Here is a 21,347-nt window from a genome sequence, read left to right on the forward strand (position 1 = left end):
GGGAAGATGCCGCTGGAGATGCTCTAGTCCCTGAGATCAATTCCGGCAACGCGGACTTCGGCATTGCAGGTTACGGGATTATGTCTGAGGACGAATTGTTTGAGGTCTAACATGACTGCTTTGTCAGTTGCCGAAGGTGAAGAATCGTAAATTAAATGTTTGAGAAAGACGGAGCCTTTAACAGAGTCCTTCAGCCATAAATTAAACGTTTGGGGACCTCTATATATAATAAATATGACTTGGGGACCTCTGTAAGAACGCCTTTTTAGTAACATAAGATTACAAAGCTGTGCAAGCAATTATAATTATTTTCAATTTCTCAAAAACAACTTTAAAAACTAACTCTCAGAGAAGCACGAAAAAACATATATATTACATAACGCCAAAAATCAATAGAAACTTTAACAGCATTGTTGTCATTTTCAGGAGGCCAATGAGCCGCCCCCCATCATTTTTGCTTATCGATTCCAAATACCCAAGCATCATACGACAGACAAAACATAGTAGACCTCAAAGTCATGTCCAGATTAACTCTAGGGTTAAAACACAAGCCCTGATCAATAAGCTTTTAGTGGGGTTCAAGCTAAGTAGGCCAACTTGAACTCAATTTTGACTTTAGAAAAGCTTAGCGGTCCAAACTCTGCTAATGAAATATTCAAAAGCTGAATCTAGACGGCTATAGCTAAAACTTAGCATGGCTAAAGATCGATAAGATATATCTTAAAACAAATTTGATTCAAATCGTTGGATAAGAGTCCCAACAGACAAGTCTTCGCAAAATTACAATCAAAGAACTAGAAAGACAACTTTATAATAGTTATTAATTCCAAAAGAACTGAGTGGCACATCTAGTTTCAAAGGTCCAAGCAGAAGTGCAAAATTCCAATTAAATAAATTGTAAACGGTACACGTAATAAATACGTTTTAACATCACATTGACAGGAAGCAGCACAAATCAAAATTTGAAGATGGAAATTTAAATCTTAATAACTTGTAAAAGACAGATGCCCACTAAAGATTCATGCGACGACCACCACACGCCCAGCAACTTGATCAAGATCACGGCGGCCCTGTGATGTAATTCTTCTTCCCCTAGCAGACGAAAATATTTGATAAATAACATACCAATTCAATGATGCGACTTATCTTGCACTAAAACTTAAATACAGCAAAATTCAACTGTAGCAACCTTCTTGTCCATCCATAATAGTGTGTAAGAAACAAAGAAAGCAGGTAATTCGGTTTATTAGTAAAATTAAAATATAATTATTTGAGTTCTATGTAAGTACCGTTAAGATGAAAGATTACGCTAAAGTTTAGAGAAGCAACAGAATCAACATCCCCTTATGAAAAAAAATGAAGAAGAAAAAAAATGTTAATTATTAGCTTTAACTGAAAACACTAACCCCTTCTCATTGGCTTCAACGATATTCATCTTTTCTAGTTGCTGCAGAATATGACGAGCAATCGCACCACTACTTTTGCAGAAATGAGGTGGCCTGCTACCGTTCCTCTTGCGACCTCCATAGATCTTCTGAAAGCCACCTACTCCAATGCCCTGTCTCAAATAGATCTTCCTTGCCATGGAAGCTGCAAATGAAATAAAAAACTTACAGATGATTATATGGAGGTAGTAACGAGCCAATCTTCCAAAATAAAAATAAAGGATGAAATCCATTACCAGCTCTAATGTAGTACCAATCTGGATCATATGGAGCGAGCTCCTTGAATCTTCCAGTCTTAACAATATCAGTCCAGTGAGGAAGTTCAATCTACAAATAATCAGGAGTACAAGCGACCAATATTATACTGATATATCGGTGAATAATTTAACATTAGTTTAAAAAAAAATACACAACAACAAACAATAAAAACTAGCTGCAGTCATCAAAACTAACCAGAAAAAAAGATGGCAAAATTGAAAAAAAAAAATTATGCAGCGCATAAAGCACACAACTGAACAGAGTTAACAAGTCTTGAAGAAAAAGAATACTATCATAAAAATTCAGTCAGATACAAGTCATATTACATTCGGAACAACACACATAACAATCACTAATCAGACATTTACAAACAGACATCATAAAGTTATATGGCTGGATATTATATTCAAAAATAAAAACATGGATTTATACATGCATTCCTTAATAAAAGTTGGGATAATTACATATATAAGTTTGCAAATATTGCTATCTACAAATCTAGCACAAAGTGATATTCGTGAACTACTGACACGATGCATTTAGGCGTGCCACAATCAAACAATTGGGAATTCGATAAAAAAAGAAAAATATGAATTTAAGTTTTATCATAAATTTTGGCATTTGAGTGAGAATTTCAAAAATGAATGAAAGGGGTGCTAGATTTGTAAATAGCAATGTTGCAGGTGCTATGTATGTAAAATGTTTACATAATAACATGCATAAGTTTAGATAGATATATCAGCAAACATTCATCTGCTCTCACACATTACAATGCATAAGCCCCCATGCATGTAGGCATAAATCAGTGAAAACGCAGGTGTCCGTCCCATTTAATCAAATCTAATGTTAAATCCACAAGCAAAATAATATAAAAAGTGACCCACTTTTCGCAACATTCCCCAAATAAGAAGCAGCGGTTTCATACTGAAGAAACAAGAAAAATAAGGTAAGGCCCTACATTACACAGCTATTTAAGATGCTTGCATAGACATAAGTGCATGTACATGCAAAACAAGACAGACAGGAGTGAGCAGACGCATAAACAGTTTGTGAACAAATGCATCTAAGCCACATCCACATCATCTAAACACAAAAACAGAACACATACAGGCAGCAAAGACAAACATACAGTGCAGATACAAATACACAAAATTCATAGACATATAGAGGTTTTAAATACAGCATTTATAGAATTACAGGGATATGTACATATTAGATACGGATTAGTAAACATAAATTTATTGAGGTAACACGTACAGATGTATAACTGGAGGGATCAAACAAAAAGATGCATACGACAACTCATATCCCTATTTTTACTGAAAGAAGTATGCTGCATGCTTTGCACATAGAAACATAAATACAAACCCGTGTATTATAAAAGATGAAATAAAACAACGCACAACATTTTTTCAGTGTCCATAAAGTGTATTGAAGATTTTTTTCCTATTTAACGTGCAAAGATTTTGGCAATTGCAACTATTCATTTTAAAGTTCTAGAAAGTACAAAGAACAAGTTAACAAACTACAATCATAAATCGTTCATAATAACAAACATTTCTTACATTTGAAACCATATAAAATAAGAAAAAAATCACTAAACAATAGATTTATGAGAATTTAAAGTAGATATCTCATGCATCCTGCATCAGAAATGTTGCAAACTCCTATTCTCTCCATGTATCTAATGCCTTGTAATCAAACGAGAGATTAAAGAAAATAGTATTAGTATATTTAGCAATTAGTGTACGTTGATAACCAACCGTGCCATCTACCTTAAGGATTTTAGATGGAATCACAGCATCGTAAGGCTCATCCTAAAATTTTGGAGTCAGCATTATGAATATTCATTTTTCATTCTTTTTAGCTAACAGTTGCCTGAGGTGTTACGATTTCTTCTTTCTAACCTTCTGATATTAATTTTATATGATCTTCCGGGGAGATGCATATTCTATCCTTCATTGTACATGTCCAAACCCAAAGCCTATTTTCAACTATTTTGTCTTCAAATTATTCACTCAAAACGTTCAACTAACATAATAACTTTTCATTTTATCCTTCCTAAGTTTGTTAAGCATCCTACATCAAATTCTCATTTTTGAAAATCAAATAATTTTATTACTACTAAACAACAAACATCCAAATAATATCATCAGCTTAATTATGATTTATTAAATTTATCTTTCATCTTATGATATAAAAAATCTCGACACATTTCCGCATTTTACCCACTAATCATAAATATAGAAGTTGTAGCCTACTAAATTTCCCCACTTTTCTATTTAACATATCCAATACATGGATTACAAAGTGCCCTACGTGCATGTCCAGATGCATGCCTCATCATGATGTGTATATAAAACATCTCATGACCTATTCCTTTTTTCTTTGTTATGATGAAGTAGATGCCTTTCGTTAGAAAAAAAGGTTGTGTATATATCTATATTCAAGTTTTATACACGGTTTTTAAGGATAGAGACGAGAGAGAGAGAGAGAGAGAGAGAGAGAGGTCTGTCAGTCAAGCCAGGAGCAAGCAGCTACCACAGCAAAATGGGCGATCTACAACCAATGAAGAGTTGAAAGTTATTGTGATGGCAATGGCGATGCTCTTTCTTAAGCAAAGCAATGAAGAGAATTTTTTCTCTTTTAGAGAAAATCAAATTATTTACTTAAATGCATTTTTCAACTATTATTTAGACTAATTTTTACTATTTTTTTAAAATATTCACTTTCAGAATTACAATTTTATTTTTGTTTCTCATTTTTATCTCTTAATTTTAAAAAAATATTTTACTTTTCATTTAATTTAAACTTGTATATATTTTCTTTCTTTTAATTATTTTCTCAATGTTAAGATTTAATTTTCATTTTTCTAAGCTCTAGTTCTTTTTTTAACTGATTTTATTTTCGTTTCCATTTTTCATCTTTTTACTGATTTTTCTTTTAACTAATTTTAGGGTTTAGATTTTATTTTAATTTTTTTTATATTGTTTTTTAGTTTACTATAATGATAAAGGACAATAGAAAAAATAGATCCAAGTTGAAATATGACGCCTAAAGCAAAATACGAAAAGTTGCAACAAAGGCTATGTTTACTTGACATGAAAATTTAGTGGCAATAAAATTACAAGCGGTACTAAAAGATTAAGAGATCACCTAGCATGCGCATATCTTAACAATAGGGAATAGAAAAAAGTGTAAAATGATGTTAAGAAAGAATGTGCACTTTTTTCAAACAAATTTATGCCACTTCAAAAAAGCAGAAGGAATAATCTAGGAAAATATTAGAAATAGCTCCTTTGGTTCTCAACATAATAATTATAGCAATTGAAATTTATTTCCTCCTAATAGAAGAACTCAGAAATCAATGAATAAATTTGTAGTGAACTTAGAAGAATATGAATATCAAAAATCTCTCCTTGAACTTCGATAAAAGAACATTAGACTGCAGTATGCTTAGATGTTAAAAGATATATTCATGAAATTGGAATTCCACGCAGTGTGGAAGGCACAATAAAGTTGATTGATAGGTGCAGAAGATAAGAAATGGGTAAATTTTATGAAATTATCATATGATTAATTGGACATCAGAGAAAAAAAAAACATTATCAACTTTCTTGTTATCAATCCATAGGCGACTTGGTTAAAAATTCTATTGATACATCAACATTTGTTAAAGATGCATCTCTGATACTTAAAATGCTTGAAGAAATTATTGAAGAGGTAAATGAGAGCATAGTTGCTCAAGAGATCATGAATAATGCAAGCATATATATGGCCATAGACAGGATGTTAATGTAGGAAAAGAGGGACATCTTTAATGGACTTCTAGCGTTGGCCAAATCATCATCCGATGCTTGGAAGTTGGAACACCACAACATAAATATGTTGTGCTAAAAAAACAAAAAAAATTAACATATTTATTTACAATCAATCTAGAGAATTAAGCTTGATGAGAAAGTATACAAGTAAGAAATTAAGCAAACAATCATAATAAAAGTTAAATTTGAAGAATAAAAATATGCCTTGAAAGCTAATGTAAGAAAAAATAACATTGCTAACATTGGAAGGGTTACTAAATTGAGACCAAATTCTACTTTATAATCATTCAAAAGAAAAAAGAAAAGTGAAATTAACCATGAAAAAGTCAAAAAGATTATTTAACTATAATAGATAATTTATTTTTGTTTTTAATTTAACACTATTTTAAATCATATTGAATTCTAAGTTGATTGATATATAGAATAAGAAAAAATACAATGATTATACAGATGTAGAATATAATAATGAAATTTTAACATAAAATGATTGAATTCTTACATATGATAAGTCTTTGAAAACGTTACAATGAAGAAGAGGTTGTTATGGATCATAATCTTTATGACAAATTTTAAGCGCTTATCATAAATCTTTATTTCAAACACTTCAGGTTAGCATGAAAATTAAATTTTACATTTTTTCTTGCTATATGATCGTCAGATCTATGATGTTGAACTAAATTTATTTGATGTCATTTTAGGGCACATTTGAAATTTATTTTCTAAGCACTTTTCTTTAACTCGAGGCTTTCACCTCGAGGTTAATCCTGACCACCCTTAAGCAAAATGCTTCAATTCTCAACTTCAACCTTGAACCAAGGTACTTAAATATGATTCAATTAAGTATTAATTTGTTTTCTAAAAATATTAATTGATAATAGTTAACATTACACCCACTAAAATTTCATCACACTATCATTGTTTAACTAATTATAAGCCATCTATATTCTAAATATTTAGTTGTTTATTTTTTACTTATTTTAGTAAATATCTCACTAATTAAATATATATTGTTTATACAAAGTATGCACCAAAACATCTCATTTTGAAGATATTTTATAAGCATCTCTAAAACTAATACAAAAAAGATGTGGCTGCAATGCTAATCATTAATGGAATCCTACTATAATTCAAAATTTTAGTCAATTACAATTTTTTGAACTTCTACCTAGTTCTCCATTGCACATTATCCTTAATAACTTCAGCATGTTGTTGGCGCAACTTTCTATTTTATGCAAGCCAAATAAATTGTGAATAACATGAAAAATATCTTCTCAAGATCAATAAAATCTATTACAAGTTATTGATATTAATTTATTTCATTTCCAATTATTTCCTACTTTATGTATTTCCTTTTATCTCCGAGTGGTTATTAGGAAAGGAATTGATTCCGAGTGATATGAGTGTTATATCTTTTCTATTTTATAATTTATGTAACCTGTATTTATACCCCTTTTTCATATCAATGAGATTATTCTACTCAATTCTCCAAACATATAAAATCAAATAAAGATTTTTTATTTACACCCTATATTTTTTTCAATAATTATCTAACAAAAAATAATTTCATAATAAATCTTCCTATTATAAACCCATTTTGACATTATAAAATCGATGCAATTTTTAAGCACATATTCCATTACTAATGCATCATTTGATTCTTATCATCAACACAATCTTCAATATGACATTCCTAAATAAACATTGATAAACAAATGATTTTCCAAATATTTGCATTCACTTAGGGTCTTTTTAGGGCGGTTGCAGTTGTTTGAAGAAATAGTTGTGAATCTACTACGGAAAAAACTGATATTCAAAAAGCTATGATGACTATAACAATTTTTTTTTAAATTAGATCGGAGCCTTCTAGCAGGCACCGCACTTGGCCAGGTCAAATGCAAAATAGAGTTTTTCACCGCAGCTATTTGAAAAAGCAAGTAAAGCACAGTTTTTCCAAACACCAAAAATGTGTGGTACAGCACCGCACCACCACCACACCACTGCCCCAAACACACCCTTAGTATATCATCGTGATTGTCAAAACTTCATTAAGAAGATTCATGTAACCGAATTACTGTATTATCATCTATCACACTCAAAATCTCAATATATATCTTGTATGGACCAAAAGTCCTTTTTTTTTTTTGGAGATAAGTGCACTCCACTTTTTTGGAGCAATTTATAATAGATTTTATTACAATTTTCATTATACACTTATAGAATAATTTTTCTTATAAAATTTTATTTAATAAATTCTTAAATTATTTTCATATTTTCTATCTTATCTTTAACCAAGGTCCAATCATCATCACATCTAATATATCTTTTTTGACATATATGACATTAGATGCTATATGCATCCAACTTTCCCTTACTTTAAAACCAAGCACACATTACAAATTATATAAAAGCCATAAATTTTTCTCTATAAACTAAATCTTTTAGATTTCTAGTTTTCATATAATTGTTATGTCTAAACATTAAAATACATTTATTTTCCTAAATAGTTTTTTTTATATCCTCACTACACCAAATCCTTTTACAAGTGTAAAATCAATTTTGTGAACTCCCCTAGAACTTATACAACGATTTTTATTTGATCTAGCCAACTTTATCCAAAATTAGATTTAGCTCAAGTAATAAAATCCTAGCTTGTTGCACTTATAAACTTATCTTCAATCATTAGCAAGTTATCGTTGATCTCATTTTTTGAATGAGGCAACTTTCTCAAAGGTTGATCTTAGCATATAGGTTTTTGATCTTTAGTGCTAAAAATTTCTTAGTAACTTGGTTAGGCGGATTTTAGGAACCTAGTTTGACTGGACTTGGTTAATCTTATTACCTACAAAACCTTATGGATTCACCTAAAGCCTTTCTTGCCACCACATGTTGGCATAAGAAACAAATCAAGCCACTTCCAAAACCAAATCTAATTTAGATCATCTTAAAATTTAAAAAACTTAAATCCAAAATCAAACAATGTTAAAGCTAAAACTGAACCCTTTAACTAATATTACCTAGATACCCTTGGTTTACCTAAAATCTCCTAAGCCTTAGAAATCATCATAAGAGGCCCTAGTCTCCCTTTGAGCCCATCCATGGACCCAAAAAGGTTGTTTAACCCAATTTGACTGCCATACAACCACCCAAAATTACCAAAATGCCATTCAAAGTAAAAAAACCAATAATTTTGGATTAATCATCCATATGACCTCACCTTTGATCAAATACGACTCCAGACCACTTTGAAGCCAAGTTTGACCAAAGATGGGCCATGACCAAAACCATTTGACCATGTGACCGAAGATGATCAATTAAGGGTCCAATGAATCCACAACCATGAACTCAAAAAGTGGCTTAAGATCATCCCTAAATCGCATAAGATCTTTTGCAACTCTTAGTTAACCAACACTGACCAAATTAACCTGGGATAAAGTGGGGACCACATGGTGAGACCATTAATTTCCTTCATAAAGTTGATTTTTAATAAACTTAAAAAGTTTATCAAGCAATAAAAACCATACTTGAAGGAAACCGAACACTCAAACCAGAAGTTTAATCCCTTCGTTCCAAAACACCCAATAAGGTTATTTTAACCATTAATCAACATAAACCAAAATCAAATCCAACAAAAATCGGCTAAGCATCTTTGAAGGACTATCAAGCCATCCAAAGTGAAATGAAAATTCAATTAAACACTAATTCCACTCAACAGCCCATTCACCCATTAAGTTATATTGCATCAAACCCTATCTAATGAAGCTCAACTGCAACCAAATTTCATTATCAATTTACTTAGGAGTTTAGTTAGCTAACAAGCCAGATCCAACCTAATTTGGCTAATCCAAGGATTGAACCAGCCTAACTAATAGGCACCAAATAAAGCTACACTCAGTGCTTGTACTAGTTTGATCCAATTCGGTGCTTTGTGGACCCACATCTAGATCCTTCCAAGCAGCACTAGCCATCCCTAGGCTAGCAGTGGGCCACTTGACTGGAATCCCATGTATTGCCATCATGATTGACCATTGGTTCAATCTTAATGGCCTACCTAGTGCTCTCAAAAGGTTGGAACATTCTTGGCCACATAGCAGCACTCCAATGGATCCTCCCCAACAGTTGCCTAGCTAAAAATTTCATAAAAGCACTTGAAATGGGTTACGGAAAACCTGAAATCAGCCTACAAAGAACTCCACATTCAATGTTCAAGGGTTCACACTTTTTTACTCAAATCAATCCCTAGAGTTCTAGCAACTATCCCTAAGCCTCTCCCAAGCTCAGTTTTCATTCAATCCACGTCCTCAAATCCCATTGAATCTCTCATTGCCTTGACCAGTCTACTCATTGATATAGAATAACATAAGCTTACTTGTATAAATGGAGATTACATTTTATATGAAGGAGAATTGAATGAAGCAAAAAAAAAAATTTGATCAAAACATGAAAGGCCTAACTATAAGAATAAAAGTGAAATCTCAACTACAATCAGTTGCTTAAGCAAAAAGCATCCCAATAGTCTGAAAAAGTGCCCAAGCATAAGCCCAATCAAGACCCATCAAAAAGTAAATAAAGAGAAACAATCAAATTTTAAATATTTATTATTTAAATTTCAAATTTAATTTCTAGAAGCTTTGAATTTTAAAATTTAGAAACCTATATTGACTATCAATTTAAATTAAAAAATGAAAGATAAAAAGAATAGAAATGATTGGCACCATCATCCATAAATGGTCGCCTCTTTTTTCCTCCAAAATTTCTTAATATTCCACCTAAAAATTCCAAATCTCATCTCTGGATACTACACTAAAAATTCATGGTTGTTATAATCAGTAATTTCACTAAAAGACCACCTACCACCGTCATATCTGATATCAAAGTCTAAACTCACATTTTTGCAATGTAGCAACTGGATTTTCTTTTGTATTTCTTCCCCTTAGGTTGTGACTAATGGCTTAATCGTTGAAAACATGTTTAGAATCAATTTCAGCACCATAATTTTGGTAATAGATTTTAGTGAGGATTCATTAGCATGCATGTGATGATAAATTTGGTAATTCATTTTCATGTTCGATAACTGTAGTGGGGTTTTCAAACTTGCATCATATGTGTTTTCATTAATATTTTCCCATATTCATTATTTAGTTTCTTATTCCTCAATAACCTATAACTTTTAAAATTTCCAATCAATCATATAATTTAAGCTAATCTTTGATTTGGTGACCAAGGTTAAAACTTTTAAATGGTTATTAGATTTTTTTTTTACTTTAGGAAAAAAAGTAATATCAAAATTATGTTGCAAATTTATTTGATTTTATATTTTTGCAATTTAGTATTTTCATATTTTTATTCTACTCATGTTGCATGCTTATTTCCTATTTCGATTGTCAGTCGTTTAATTATATAGAGTAGAATTTTTTATAAAAGAGAGAAATGATGCAAAAGAATAAGATTATTAATATAAGCAAAGAATTATATTTTAAATGGAGAAGATATAGTGGTGTAAAGATATAATCAAGATCTAGAAAAACAAATCATAAGAATATAAGTGAAATATCAAGTACAATCAATAGCCAAGCAAAGAGAAGCCCAAATAAAAGTCTAAGAAAAGGCCCAACCTTGAGCCCTATCAAGGCTCAATCATAATACCAAATTAATAAGGATTATTTGAATTTTAAATTTTATTATTTAAAATTATTATTTAAAAGGTTTAAATTGTTAAATTTGGTAGCATATATTGGCTAACCATTTAATAAAAAATGAAATAAATTAATGACTGCCTACCTCTCTCCAAAATTCCCATCTTCTTCATAAATTATGTTAAATATATAGGGTTATTATGTAATGAAGTTTCAATTATCAAATGAAATAGTTTAAGTGAATTTTTTTTCTTTTTAGGTTTGTGTTTGGTAGCTTCAAGTGCACAATTTTTTAAGGGAGGATATATATTTAACATTTTTTCATCAAGTAATTTACTATCCCTACATAACAACTGCTCTACAGTCTTTATCACTCTTCCAACACTTTATAAGTATCTTTAAGCTCAACAAACCAGCAACAAATGTCTTACAATCATTCCAAACACCTATTCATGGTTCTTAGCAAAGATAGAAAATACTAAGACATAATCTTATTCTATATTTCTCGACACCCGTACAAACTCATTTATATCAAAACATTCAAATCATAAATACGCAACTTAAGTTAACCAACCATCCAAACATTTTTAGCCTTTTAACCAACCTTCCCTAGAAAGATCTTCCAAATTAGCACAAACAAGTTTTAGTATTAAAAAAAATCCTTGACATTCCACCAAAATTAAATAGCAAACTAAATACTCATGGCATTTTCTATTCAATAATCTCATCAGAAGATCACCAACCATCATCAGTCATCCAAATATTATTTAAATTTATAGTCTTCAGGGGAGTTGCTCCTATAGTCCAAACAAAGCTTGAGAATCAACTAATTGTAGCCCAAACTACACAAAATGAGGTAACCCATAATTACCCTACTTTGCATACATCATCATACATTGTGAAACAAACTTAAAAATTAGTTCAATCCATCTCAATACAAAAGATTCAAAAAAATTCACACTGGACTGCTTGAATCAAAGCCAAAACTATGGATAGTCTCCATCCTGAGCTACAGGTAGAAGACGACGCAATTGTCATCCATTCTACTTAAACATAATGAACAATAGAAATTCCATCATATTCTAAACGGTTCAAATACCCTTTAAAACAATAGGGTTAATCAAGATCGCCCAGTAATTGAACGAACAACTAGATTTCAACACATGCTTTACCTTTACACCACGGTTGTAAAATCTCCATTCCACATGTGCCAATGTAAAACAAGTGCTACATTAACCTTCGTTAAATTAATAAGAATATAGAGATTTAAATAAATAAATAAAATGTAATTTACTTTAAATATTCATAAAAAATTCAAATTAAATTTAAAAAAAACCTATATGAACTTAGTGAATATAAGATGATTAAAACTTCAAGAATACAACAATAATAAAGCCTTAATCCCAATACGTGGGGTTGGCTACATGAATCCTTTTTCTCCATTGCGTCCTATTTAGTGTCATATTTTTCATTTAATTCTAATAAACTAAGATCATTTTTTATACAATAAGTCCAAGACTTCCTAGGGCTACCCCTGCCTTTCTTAACATAAGTCGAATCTAAAACATCTCCTCTCCTAATCGGATCATCAGATGGTCGACGTTTAATGTGACCAAACCATCTAAGATGATTTTCTCTAACTTTGTCCGCACTGGAGCTACACCAACCCCATCACAAATATATTCATTTCTCATTTTATCTCTAAGTGTCAAGTCACTCATCCACCTAAGTGTTCTCATCTCAGCAACACTTAACGCAACACTTAACTTAGTATTATGCTTCTCTTTTAAAGGCAAACATTCATCACCATAGAGCAGTGCAGATCTCACCACCATCTTATAAAATTTTCCTTTCAAATTAAGCGGTACTTTTCTATCACACAAAAGGCCCAAAGCATTCCTCCACTTCAACCAACCAACTTGAATTCTACTATTAACATCTCCAACTATATTACCATTGTTTTGAACAGCAGACTCGAGTCACACCTTTTAATAATTTGATCACCAAAAGTTATGCTTCTTTCATTTGAGCTACTACTACAAAAATTACATTCCATGTATTCAGATTTATTTCCACTCAAAAGGTCGTTAAACTCCAATGTAGACCTCCATAATTCAAGTTTTACCTGAGTTTTTTTCTCGTCTTATCCACGAGAAGGATGTAATTAGCAAAAAGCATACACCAAGGTACATCCTCCTGTAAATGTCCACTAAGACCATCCATAACTAAAGGGTAATTCAAGAATGTCCTAATTTATTTTAAATAGAATTAAACTAACTAAAGAAATGGCAAAACTAAAATTAAATAAAATTAAATGGAAAAAATAAACTCAATCAAGCTTAAATCTGTATAGATGCGTTTCAACGGTTAACCCCTAAGAATTATTTCATTGAAATTTGAAAAAATGAATTAAATTAAATAAAATTTACATTAAATTCATATAAAACTTGATAAAATATGAATAAAAGAAATCTAAAATTAAAATTCTCAGTTACGATTTAAAACACTTCACAAACCTTTTAAGTTGATGAAAACCTAAATAAAAACTATGTTACTTATCCCTTTAGACAAATATAAAATAAATAATGAAAAGAAATAGAAATAATCCCTAAATATTATAAAAAAAATTTGTAAAAATTGCAGAGTATTTTTGGGCTAAAAGAGTCTATGGATCAAACTTTTTCTATTATTTGTATTTATTTGGTCCAAAAATAACAAAACCATATCTTAGGATTAATTAATTTCATTATTAATCAAGATGTTCCTAAAATTATAAAACAAATTTTCACTAGAAAACCCTAGAATTATAGAAAAATAAATTAGAAACTAGAATTAAATAATTCAAATAAATCAAATAAATCTTAAAAAATATAAAATACATCAATTGACCTCTAAAAAGATCACCCCAAATCTCGAGAAAGTTTCATTGAATTTGGAGTTAATTTGGTTGAAAAGGAAAACCTAAACATTTAAACACTTAAAATATATTAAAATTACAAATTAATTTAAAATAATCTCAAATTTTATGGGGATGTTCTTTGTTTTCCTCAGTTTCTAGAAATTTTCCCATCACTTTAAGAGAAACTATTATTATTCTTTCAATGCTTTTATAAATAAAAAATATAAAAATAACTAAAATATATAAACAATAAATAATATCAAATTAATCTTAATTTTTTATTGGATTATTCTTTGATTGTTCTCAATCTCTAAATATTTTCTTATATTTTTTAGACATTGTTTTACTACTTTTTCTAAAGTAATATAAGTAGAAATAATTAAAAAGCCAAAATAAAGAAATTCATAAAACTTTTTCAGGTTGTTTTGAAGGTATTGTGGTGCCTTACTATAGTCCTTGAGTAAAGTATACACTTCATTATGCTTGGGATGCCTTGGATAGCAAAGTTCATCTATACAATGAGCTTGTTGTATCTTTGATTATTCTTGAAACCTTAGATTAAATAAATCAACAAAAACAAGAATTCAAATAAAATTCTTAACATCACTAATCACTTATATCGAAACCATCCCAAAACAAAATTAAATTTCAAGTCAATTTAGAATATTAAAACAACAACAAAACTTAATAAGCAGGAACCCTCATGGCCTAATACACATTATATGCTAGATATTACACAAGCTTAAGAATTTATTTAGATTTGGTACGTTTGAGCTTTATTTGGAAGATTTCTGTGTCGTGGTGTTGACATGTAATGTGGTGTTATGATGTGATGTTGTGTTGTGATGTTGTGATGTTGTGATGCAATCTTTCGTTGAGATTTAATGTGAAATTTGTGAAAATGAATGTCTATAAATAAAAAAGAATGAATTACTCGAACTCTTGTTCCGCATAGCGTCATGCTTAGAGGGATTTAGGTCCCGTTTGGGGCAGCTTTTTTATAGCGGTGCGGTCTCAAGCCGCGCGTTTTTTTTTTTTTGTTTGGTAGTCGCGTTTCACGGCGGCATCCGAAAAGTTTCACGGAAAGCGAGCCGCGGGTTGGACCCCGCAGCCCGCATTTCCTATTACACGGCGTCGCTTATTTTACTAGCCTACCCTCTCTTCTCTCGACCCGAGCCCTCTTCTCTTGCGGCCCCCTCTTCTCTCGCTATCGGGCAATCGAGTACGGATGATCTTCGGAGGCACAGGGGAACCCGCATTGTCATTGTCATTATACAGTTCTGGAGTCGGAGCATTTGTTTGTTTGCCGACGCGCAACCGCTGGCATTGGCTGCGAAGAAGACAGAAAAACGGAACCCTTCTCCGTCTCCCATTCTTCTTCACCTCTCTCACCATGGTTGCACGCACGACCAAGCGACTCAAATTTGCTACCCAAGCTTGCGATGGGAGAAGGGAAGATGATTATTTGCCTGGCAACATAACGGAGATCGTGATTCACAACTTCATGCCCTATGATCACCTAGTATGCAAGCTTGGATCCCTCCTTAACCTGGTAATAGGCCCTAACGGATCAAGGAAGAGACCTCTTGTGTGCTCCTTTGTCTGGGTCTTGTTGGAGAGCCGCAGGTCTTGCCTTGGATGTTTTATTATTATTATTCTGTGTAGATTTATGATCATATTTGCTTATTTTGTTGCTTGTAAATAGAAACCATGCTTTAGATATGATTTTCAATTTTGGTGGTTTTGATTGAAACTAAGCCAGTATTCATTAATTTTTTTGGTTTTGGCGAATTTTCAGAGTTTTTTGGGTGAAGTTCGAAGAAATTCGAAGTTAATGAGAAAGCTTTGCTAAAAATTTTGATTGTCAAAATTATACTAGAATGCAGTTACAGAGGACTCACCTTGATATTGGTATAAGATTGTTGACGACCAGTCTGATTCTATGATCAATTTGGGCATCGGAGCTTGGAATGATTAACCGTTTCATGATTGTTGAAATTTTAACGGGTTGATCTCTTGATAGCGAATGCCAATGCAACTATTCTTATAAGCATCAATGAGATTTAGGACCAAGTAAACATAAGTTATAGGTGAAGACTATTGTCAGTCAAACACCTGATGATCAAGATTTGAAGGCAAATAATCTAGTACTTTGAATGGAAATAATGGTAGTTGGACTAGTGTAACTAGCCAACTGAAGATAAGGAAGAATTTCAAATTTTGATATAGCTTGCGAGTTTGTGCGATTAGTTTGTGTATATAATTTTGAGTTTAAGTTATGATTTTTATATTTTTTGGAGTTTGTTTCTTTTTTCGAGTTAATTAAGAGTTTATAAGAATTATTTTTCAGTTATAATTCCCTGGAAGTAAGTTCATTCCCTAAATAAAGTCTGAAACTGCCCCATGTAGTTGTTGATAACCCTTGATGTCACCAGCCAACTGTGGTCTCCTGAAACTATTTTAGAGGAAAGGGTTTTCAAAATTTACTCACGTTCAAAATCTAGCCTTGACAGGTTCTGGAACTTATTTGAGGAATCGATTGGTGATGTTTTTTTTTTCTTGCAGCTGGCGAAGTTATGTATGAGGCTCAATTGTTTGTGAAATTTTTAGGGTTGGCCATTTTAACATAAGTCGAATCTAAAACATTTACTCTCCTAATCGGATCATCAGATGGTCAACGCTTAATCTGACCAAACCATCTAAGATGACTTTCTCTAATTTTGTTCGTCACAAGAGCTACACCAACGCTATCACATATTATATTTGATTACAAGAATAAGAAAAAAAAATCTCTATATTTATCTTTGAATTCATAGAAGAATATTATTTTGAAATAGTATATTATGCTCAACACAATATTAGATCACATAAATAAATTTTCAAGATTTGTAGTTTAACTTTCCTCCACTTATGACTTTCTAAATTCATATCCTCAAGAAAAAAATTTCTTTTGAATCTTTGTTTCATACTCCGAAGAATACATACATAACTAATTCTCTATGTTAAATAGTGAAACCCTCCCAAAATTACTTTATAATCATTTTAAGAAGAGCTTTCTTTCCTTAAAGTGCATAATGTTATTTGTAATAGGATATTTACCATTTTGCAAATAACTAAAAATTCATGTAAGCTTTGTATTTACTATTGAAAGATGCACAATAGGGGTCATCTCCCATTATATTTCTCCATCTTAACACATTCACGCCATAAATATTCTCATAATGCATCCTATTTTAACCTTTATGCCAATTTAAATCACCTCCAATAGATATCCTTACTTTTTCAGCCATACAAACTGTTCATCCATATCTTCCACAAAATATCTTATTATCCAATATGAGAAGCTAAGCATTAAGCACAATCATAGTATCCTCACCGATTATTATCTGAATGAAGGATAAATTATATGGTTGATATATGATATTCTTGTTAAATGATATCCTTGTCAAACAGTGCAATTAAACAATCCTAAAAAACACTATGCAAAAGCTCATGCAACCATCTTATCAAAACTTTTAATATAAACATGTAGCATAAAGTAAAAAATAAGAATAAAATAACATGTTGATATTTTCAGATCTGCAAAATATGAAGCTAGTGACCAAAGTATACAAGAATTATTTCTAACATACACACATTCAAAGCAACTTTTATGCATGACCCTCATCCACCCATTCAAATGGACAGCAAAACCTAGCACATTCATCCCTGAAAATCAGCAGCTGCCACAAAAAAGATAGAAGGCGGGTGAGCTAAATTTATAATTATAATGAGGACATTTGCGGCTGAACCTCCTACAAGTCTACCATTCAAACCAGAATAAATTTCTAAGCAATAGCTATACAAGCACTGTAACTACAAGTTATCTCTCAATGCTTAAACATTTATTGCAAGTTACACAGTGGCAAGCTGAAAGCGTAATGCTACTGTATCACAGGTTGCCAGCAATTCAAAAATAAGGAGAACTAGAAAAAAAAATGTAGATAGTTTGTTGTAGAGGATTCTTCAATCAACTTATCCATAGATTCTTCAGCTTTAGCACATTTGAACCTACACTTAGCCTAACATAAGATTCATTCTAGTCGTGGACAGATCACCCAAGTTCAAGTTCATAAATAATGATGATAGCCCTACAAGCTACTTGCAATTGTTTCCAGTAGTGGTAAAGCTACATGATATAAATACGGATCAAAATCCAAAAGTGAAGGCAAAAATTAAACCTTTATTCCAAATTTTTTCCAAATATGGAAGTAAATTCTGGTTGAACTCAGCCTTTCGCAAATAAGGTGCTTGTAGAATCAAACAATTAATAAAATACATATTCTCAGTTCAAGACTCTTTAGTTTACAAATAAATCTTGCATCAAAATGAACTATTGCATCTGATTAAACAAAAATAAATAAAGAGGAGCGCAGAAGAAATATTCCATACATGATAAATAAAATAGATCACAATTCATAAAGAAAAGAGCCCAACCAAAAGCTCCACCTAACCCCAAATAGCTATAAACTAAAAGGCAAGATCAATGCGAAAAGTAAGGGAAGAAAAGAAAAACATGAAAAACTGTACATTCATCAAATAAAACAAGCCAAGACCCAATTATATGTATGCATAGCTCCTAAAATTTCTTATAAGAAGAATATATAAATAATAAACAAGCTCATGGGTTTAATGAGACAAACTGAAGAACACATAAAAAACATGGCATTTAGCTGTATCAACGCTCAATAGCAGGGTTAAAAGTAAGATTATTAGTTTCCCTAAATATTTTAAAACAAAATTCCCAAAATCAGACGCAGAATTATCTTCTATAGCATCAAATCAACAAATCTTGGGAATAACTAAGAAAATACTTCAAAAATCTATATAAAACCAAAAATTCACCTAGTAAAGGTAATACTTGTAGAAGAAAATAAAGATATTCTTCTAACACTTCTAATGGAGAAAATTATTTATATAACATTTCATAACTAGTGGTTCGATTGTAGAATCAAAGAAATTGCTAAATTTATGCCCTCTGCTCTAAGACTACTGGAATAATTTAAAAGTATTTTGCATGAAAATGAATTATTATATTTTATCAAACAAAACCATGAGAAAAGCAAAGGAGCAAACATATAGACAATCATGACCAACTAATCCATTGGGACACAATAGTTACTGAAGTCAAAGCAAAACTTCAATCATCCCAATCGATTACAAAAGAAAAATAGGAGGCTGACACAAATAAAGAAAAAATATTCTTAATTTATTAAAGAAACTAGCTTGAACGAAAAAATATTTACATTCATACAACTCCCGAAATCAGAGAATGACAAGAGAAACAGGTTTTTTAATTAAAAACAAAAACTCGGAGAAAAAATTAACCTTGCCAGATCGTTTCAAATGGGCTGAGTATGGGCTGAGTACGCCTTGACAAAGACAAACTCGTGCGGGGACACATCCTTTACAGTTCGACCGACCTTCGCCGTCTCCATGCTCGATCTTCTCTTCCCAACAACCGCCGCAACTCACTGGGAATAGGGTTTCTGCCAGAATGGAGGAGAATAATTTATATCGGTGCCGAATCCACGGTTGGTGGGTATCCTGCACAAATATAAGTTAAATAAGAAAATAAAATATTATTGAATAAATATATTTTATTTTATTCTTAAATTTAATATAAATGAATATGGATTTATTTAAAATATTATTATACTGCATTAATAAGTTCTAATATGAATATTATACCTGATTATTATTATTAATGTTGAATTTTGAATTGTCTTTTGGATATATATTTCTCGAGATTAAAGCTGGGAAGAGGAGAGGGAATAAAGCGTCTGTAAATTCTCAGCAGAGAGACCGAGAAAAAGTCATCAGACCAGGGTTTCTTTATTCATTGTCTAGTCTTTTATTTATATAAGGTCTTTTGTACAATTATAGAAATGAGAGAGTGATGTTGACATCATTTTTGGTGCTCTATTTTTCTTTTTAGTACTTAGGATCTAACCATGGGACTTTTCTTTTAATTGTCATAAAAGATTAGAGATGGAATCCACCTCCATAGAAATTCAAACCACCTCCTAGCTCACTTTGAAACCCTACATGGATTGTCATGAACCTCCAGTACTTGAAAGGTCTAGACAACATGTGAGGATTCAAGGGTGAGTCCCTATAGAACTGATGAATTTAAGGTGACCCTTGGTGGCAAGGGATTGGTCTTTCACACACTCAAGCACACCACAACTCCCCACTTGTCCTAAAACCCCAAAATCGCACACATTGACCTATTTCCCTTTGCACTTTTGAAAACTTGAGTAGATAGTCCCAAGCTCTTAGACATTGGTTAAATTGGCTAAGACCAACTTGTAGAGGGTCCAAAGAGAGCTTCCCCATAAGCCTTTTTAGCCTTAGGGGACAGTTTGCATGATTTGCATGGACACCATATCCAACCAGTTCTTAAGTTCAACCAAACCACCCAAAATTACCAAAACGTTCTTAAAACCCTAAAACCCCCAAAATTGTCAAAATCCTTAAATTCATCTCAAACTTATCCAAATTGACCTTTACCATCCCAATTACCCAATGTCACCCAAAATTCCCCAAATCTATCCAAAATTAGCCAGTTTACCAAATTACCCCCAAAATCCCAAAATTTGCCAAAACTCTAATTTCACCCAATTTTACCCCAAAAATCATTTTAAACCTTTTCACATAACTTAATTACCCCAAATTTATCAAAATTCGTCAAAATGCCCAATTTTTAATAAAATATCAATTTTAATCCTAAATTGCCAAAATTACCAAAATACTCGTCATGTCCCAAAAATTCTCAAAACCTCCAAAATCATTCCAAACCTCCCTTAAACCAATCCTAGCCACTCAATGGGCCCAATTGCATCTAAATCCACAAAAATTGACCAAAATTCCTAAATTGCCCCTAAGTACCCAAAATCTCCAATTCACCCCCAATTTCCACCAACTTAATTTCAAACTTCCCCATTTCCAACTCCACGTTCAAATTCATCATGTTCTAGCCCAATTAAAACCAAAATCCAACCCAATTGAACATTGATTATAAACCTTAATTTCAACCCCTAACCCATTAGCCTCATATTGACCTAAAATCCAAAATTCACCAAATTGAGCTCCATAACCAATCCAATTTCTCTAATTTCAAATCCTAAATTCCTCATGACAATTTCCTAAACCAAATTAAGCCTTCACATGACCCAAATCCAAACCCAAACCTAATCTAAAACCAAGTCCAAGTTTAGTACCCAAAAATTGTCTCAACTTCAAATTCCAT

At 31.6% G+C, this 21,347-nt stretch overlaps 1 protein-coding gene across 1 annotated transcript; it reads right to left on the reverse strand.

The window, feature by feature from the left end:
• Positions 1 to 852: 852 nt before the first annotated feature.
• LOC110039193 (40S ribosomal protein S19-1-like) lies at positions 853 to 19,441 on the reverse strand (the record flags this gene model as incomplete). Its single annotated transcript, XM_020744180.1, is given in 4 exon segments — positions 853 to 1,092; positions 1,407 to 1,590; positions 1,682 to 1,772; positions 19,424 to 19,441. Coding segments are annotated over 4 exon segments (366 nt in total), but the record flags the coding sequence as incomplete, so codon positions are not given.
• Positions 19,442 to 21,347: the final 1,906 nt, after the last annotated feature.

The sequence above is a fragment of the Phalaenopsis equestris genome, unplaced genomic scaffold (assembly GCF_001263595.1).
Source record: "Phalaenopsis equestris unplaced genomic scaffold, ASM126359v1 Scaffold235729, whole genome shotgun sequence".
Lineage (NCBI taxonomy): Eukaryota > Viridiplantae > Streptophyta > Magnoliopsida > Asparagales > Orchidaceae > Phalaenopsis > Phalaenopsis equestris.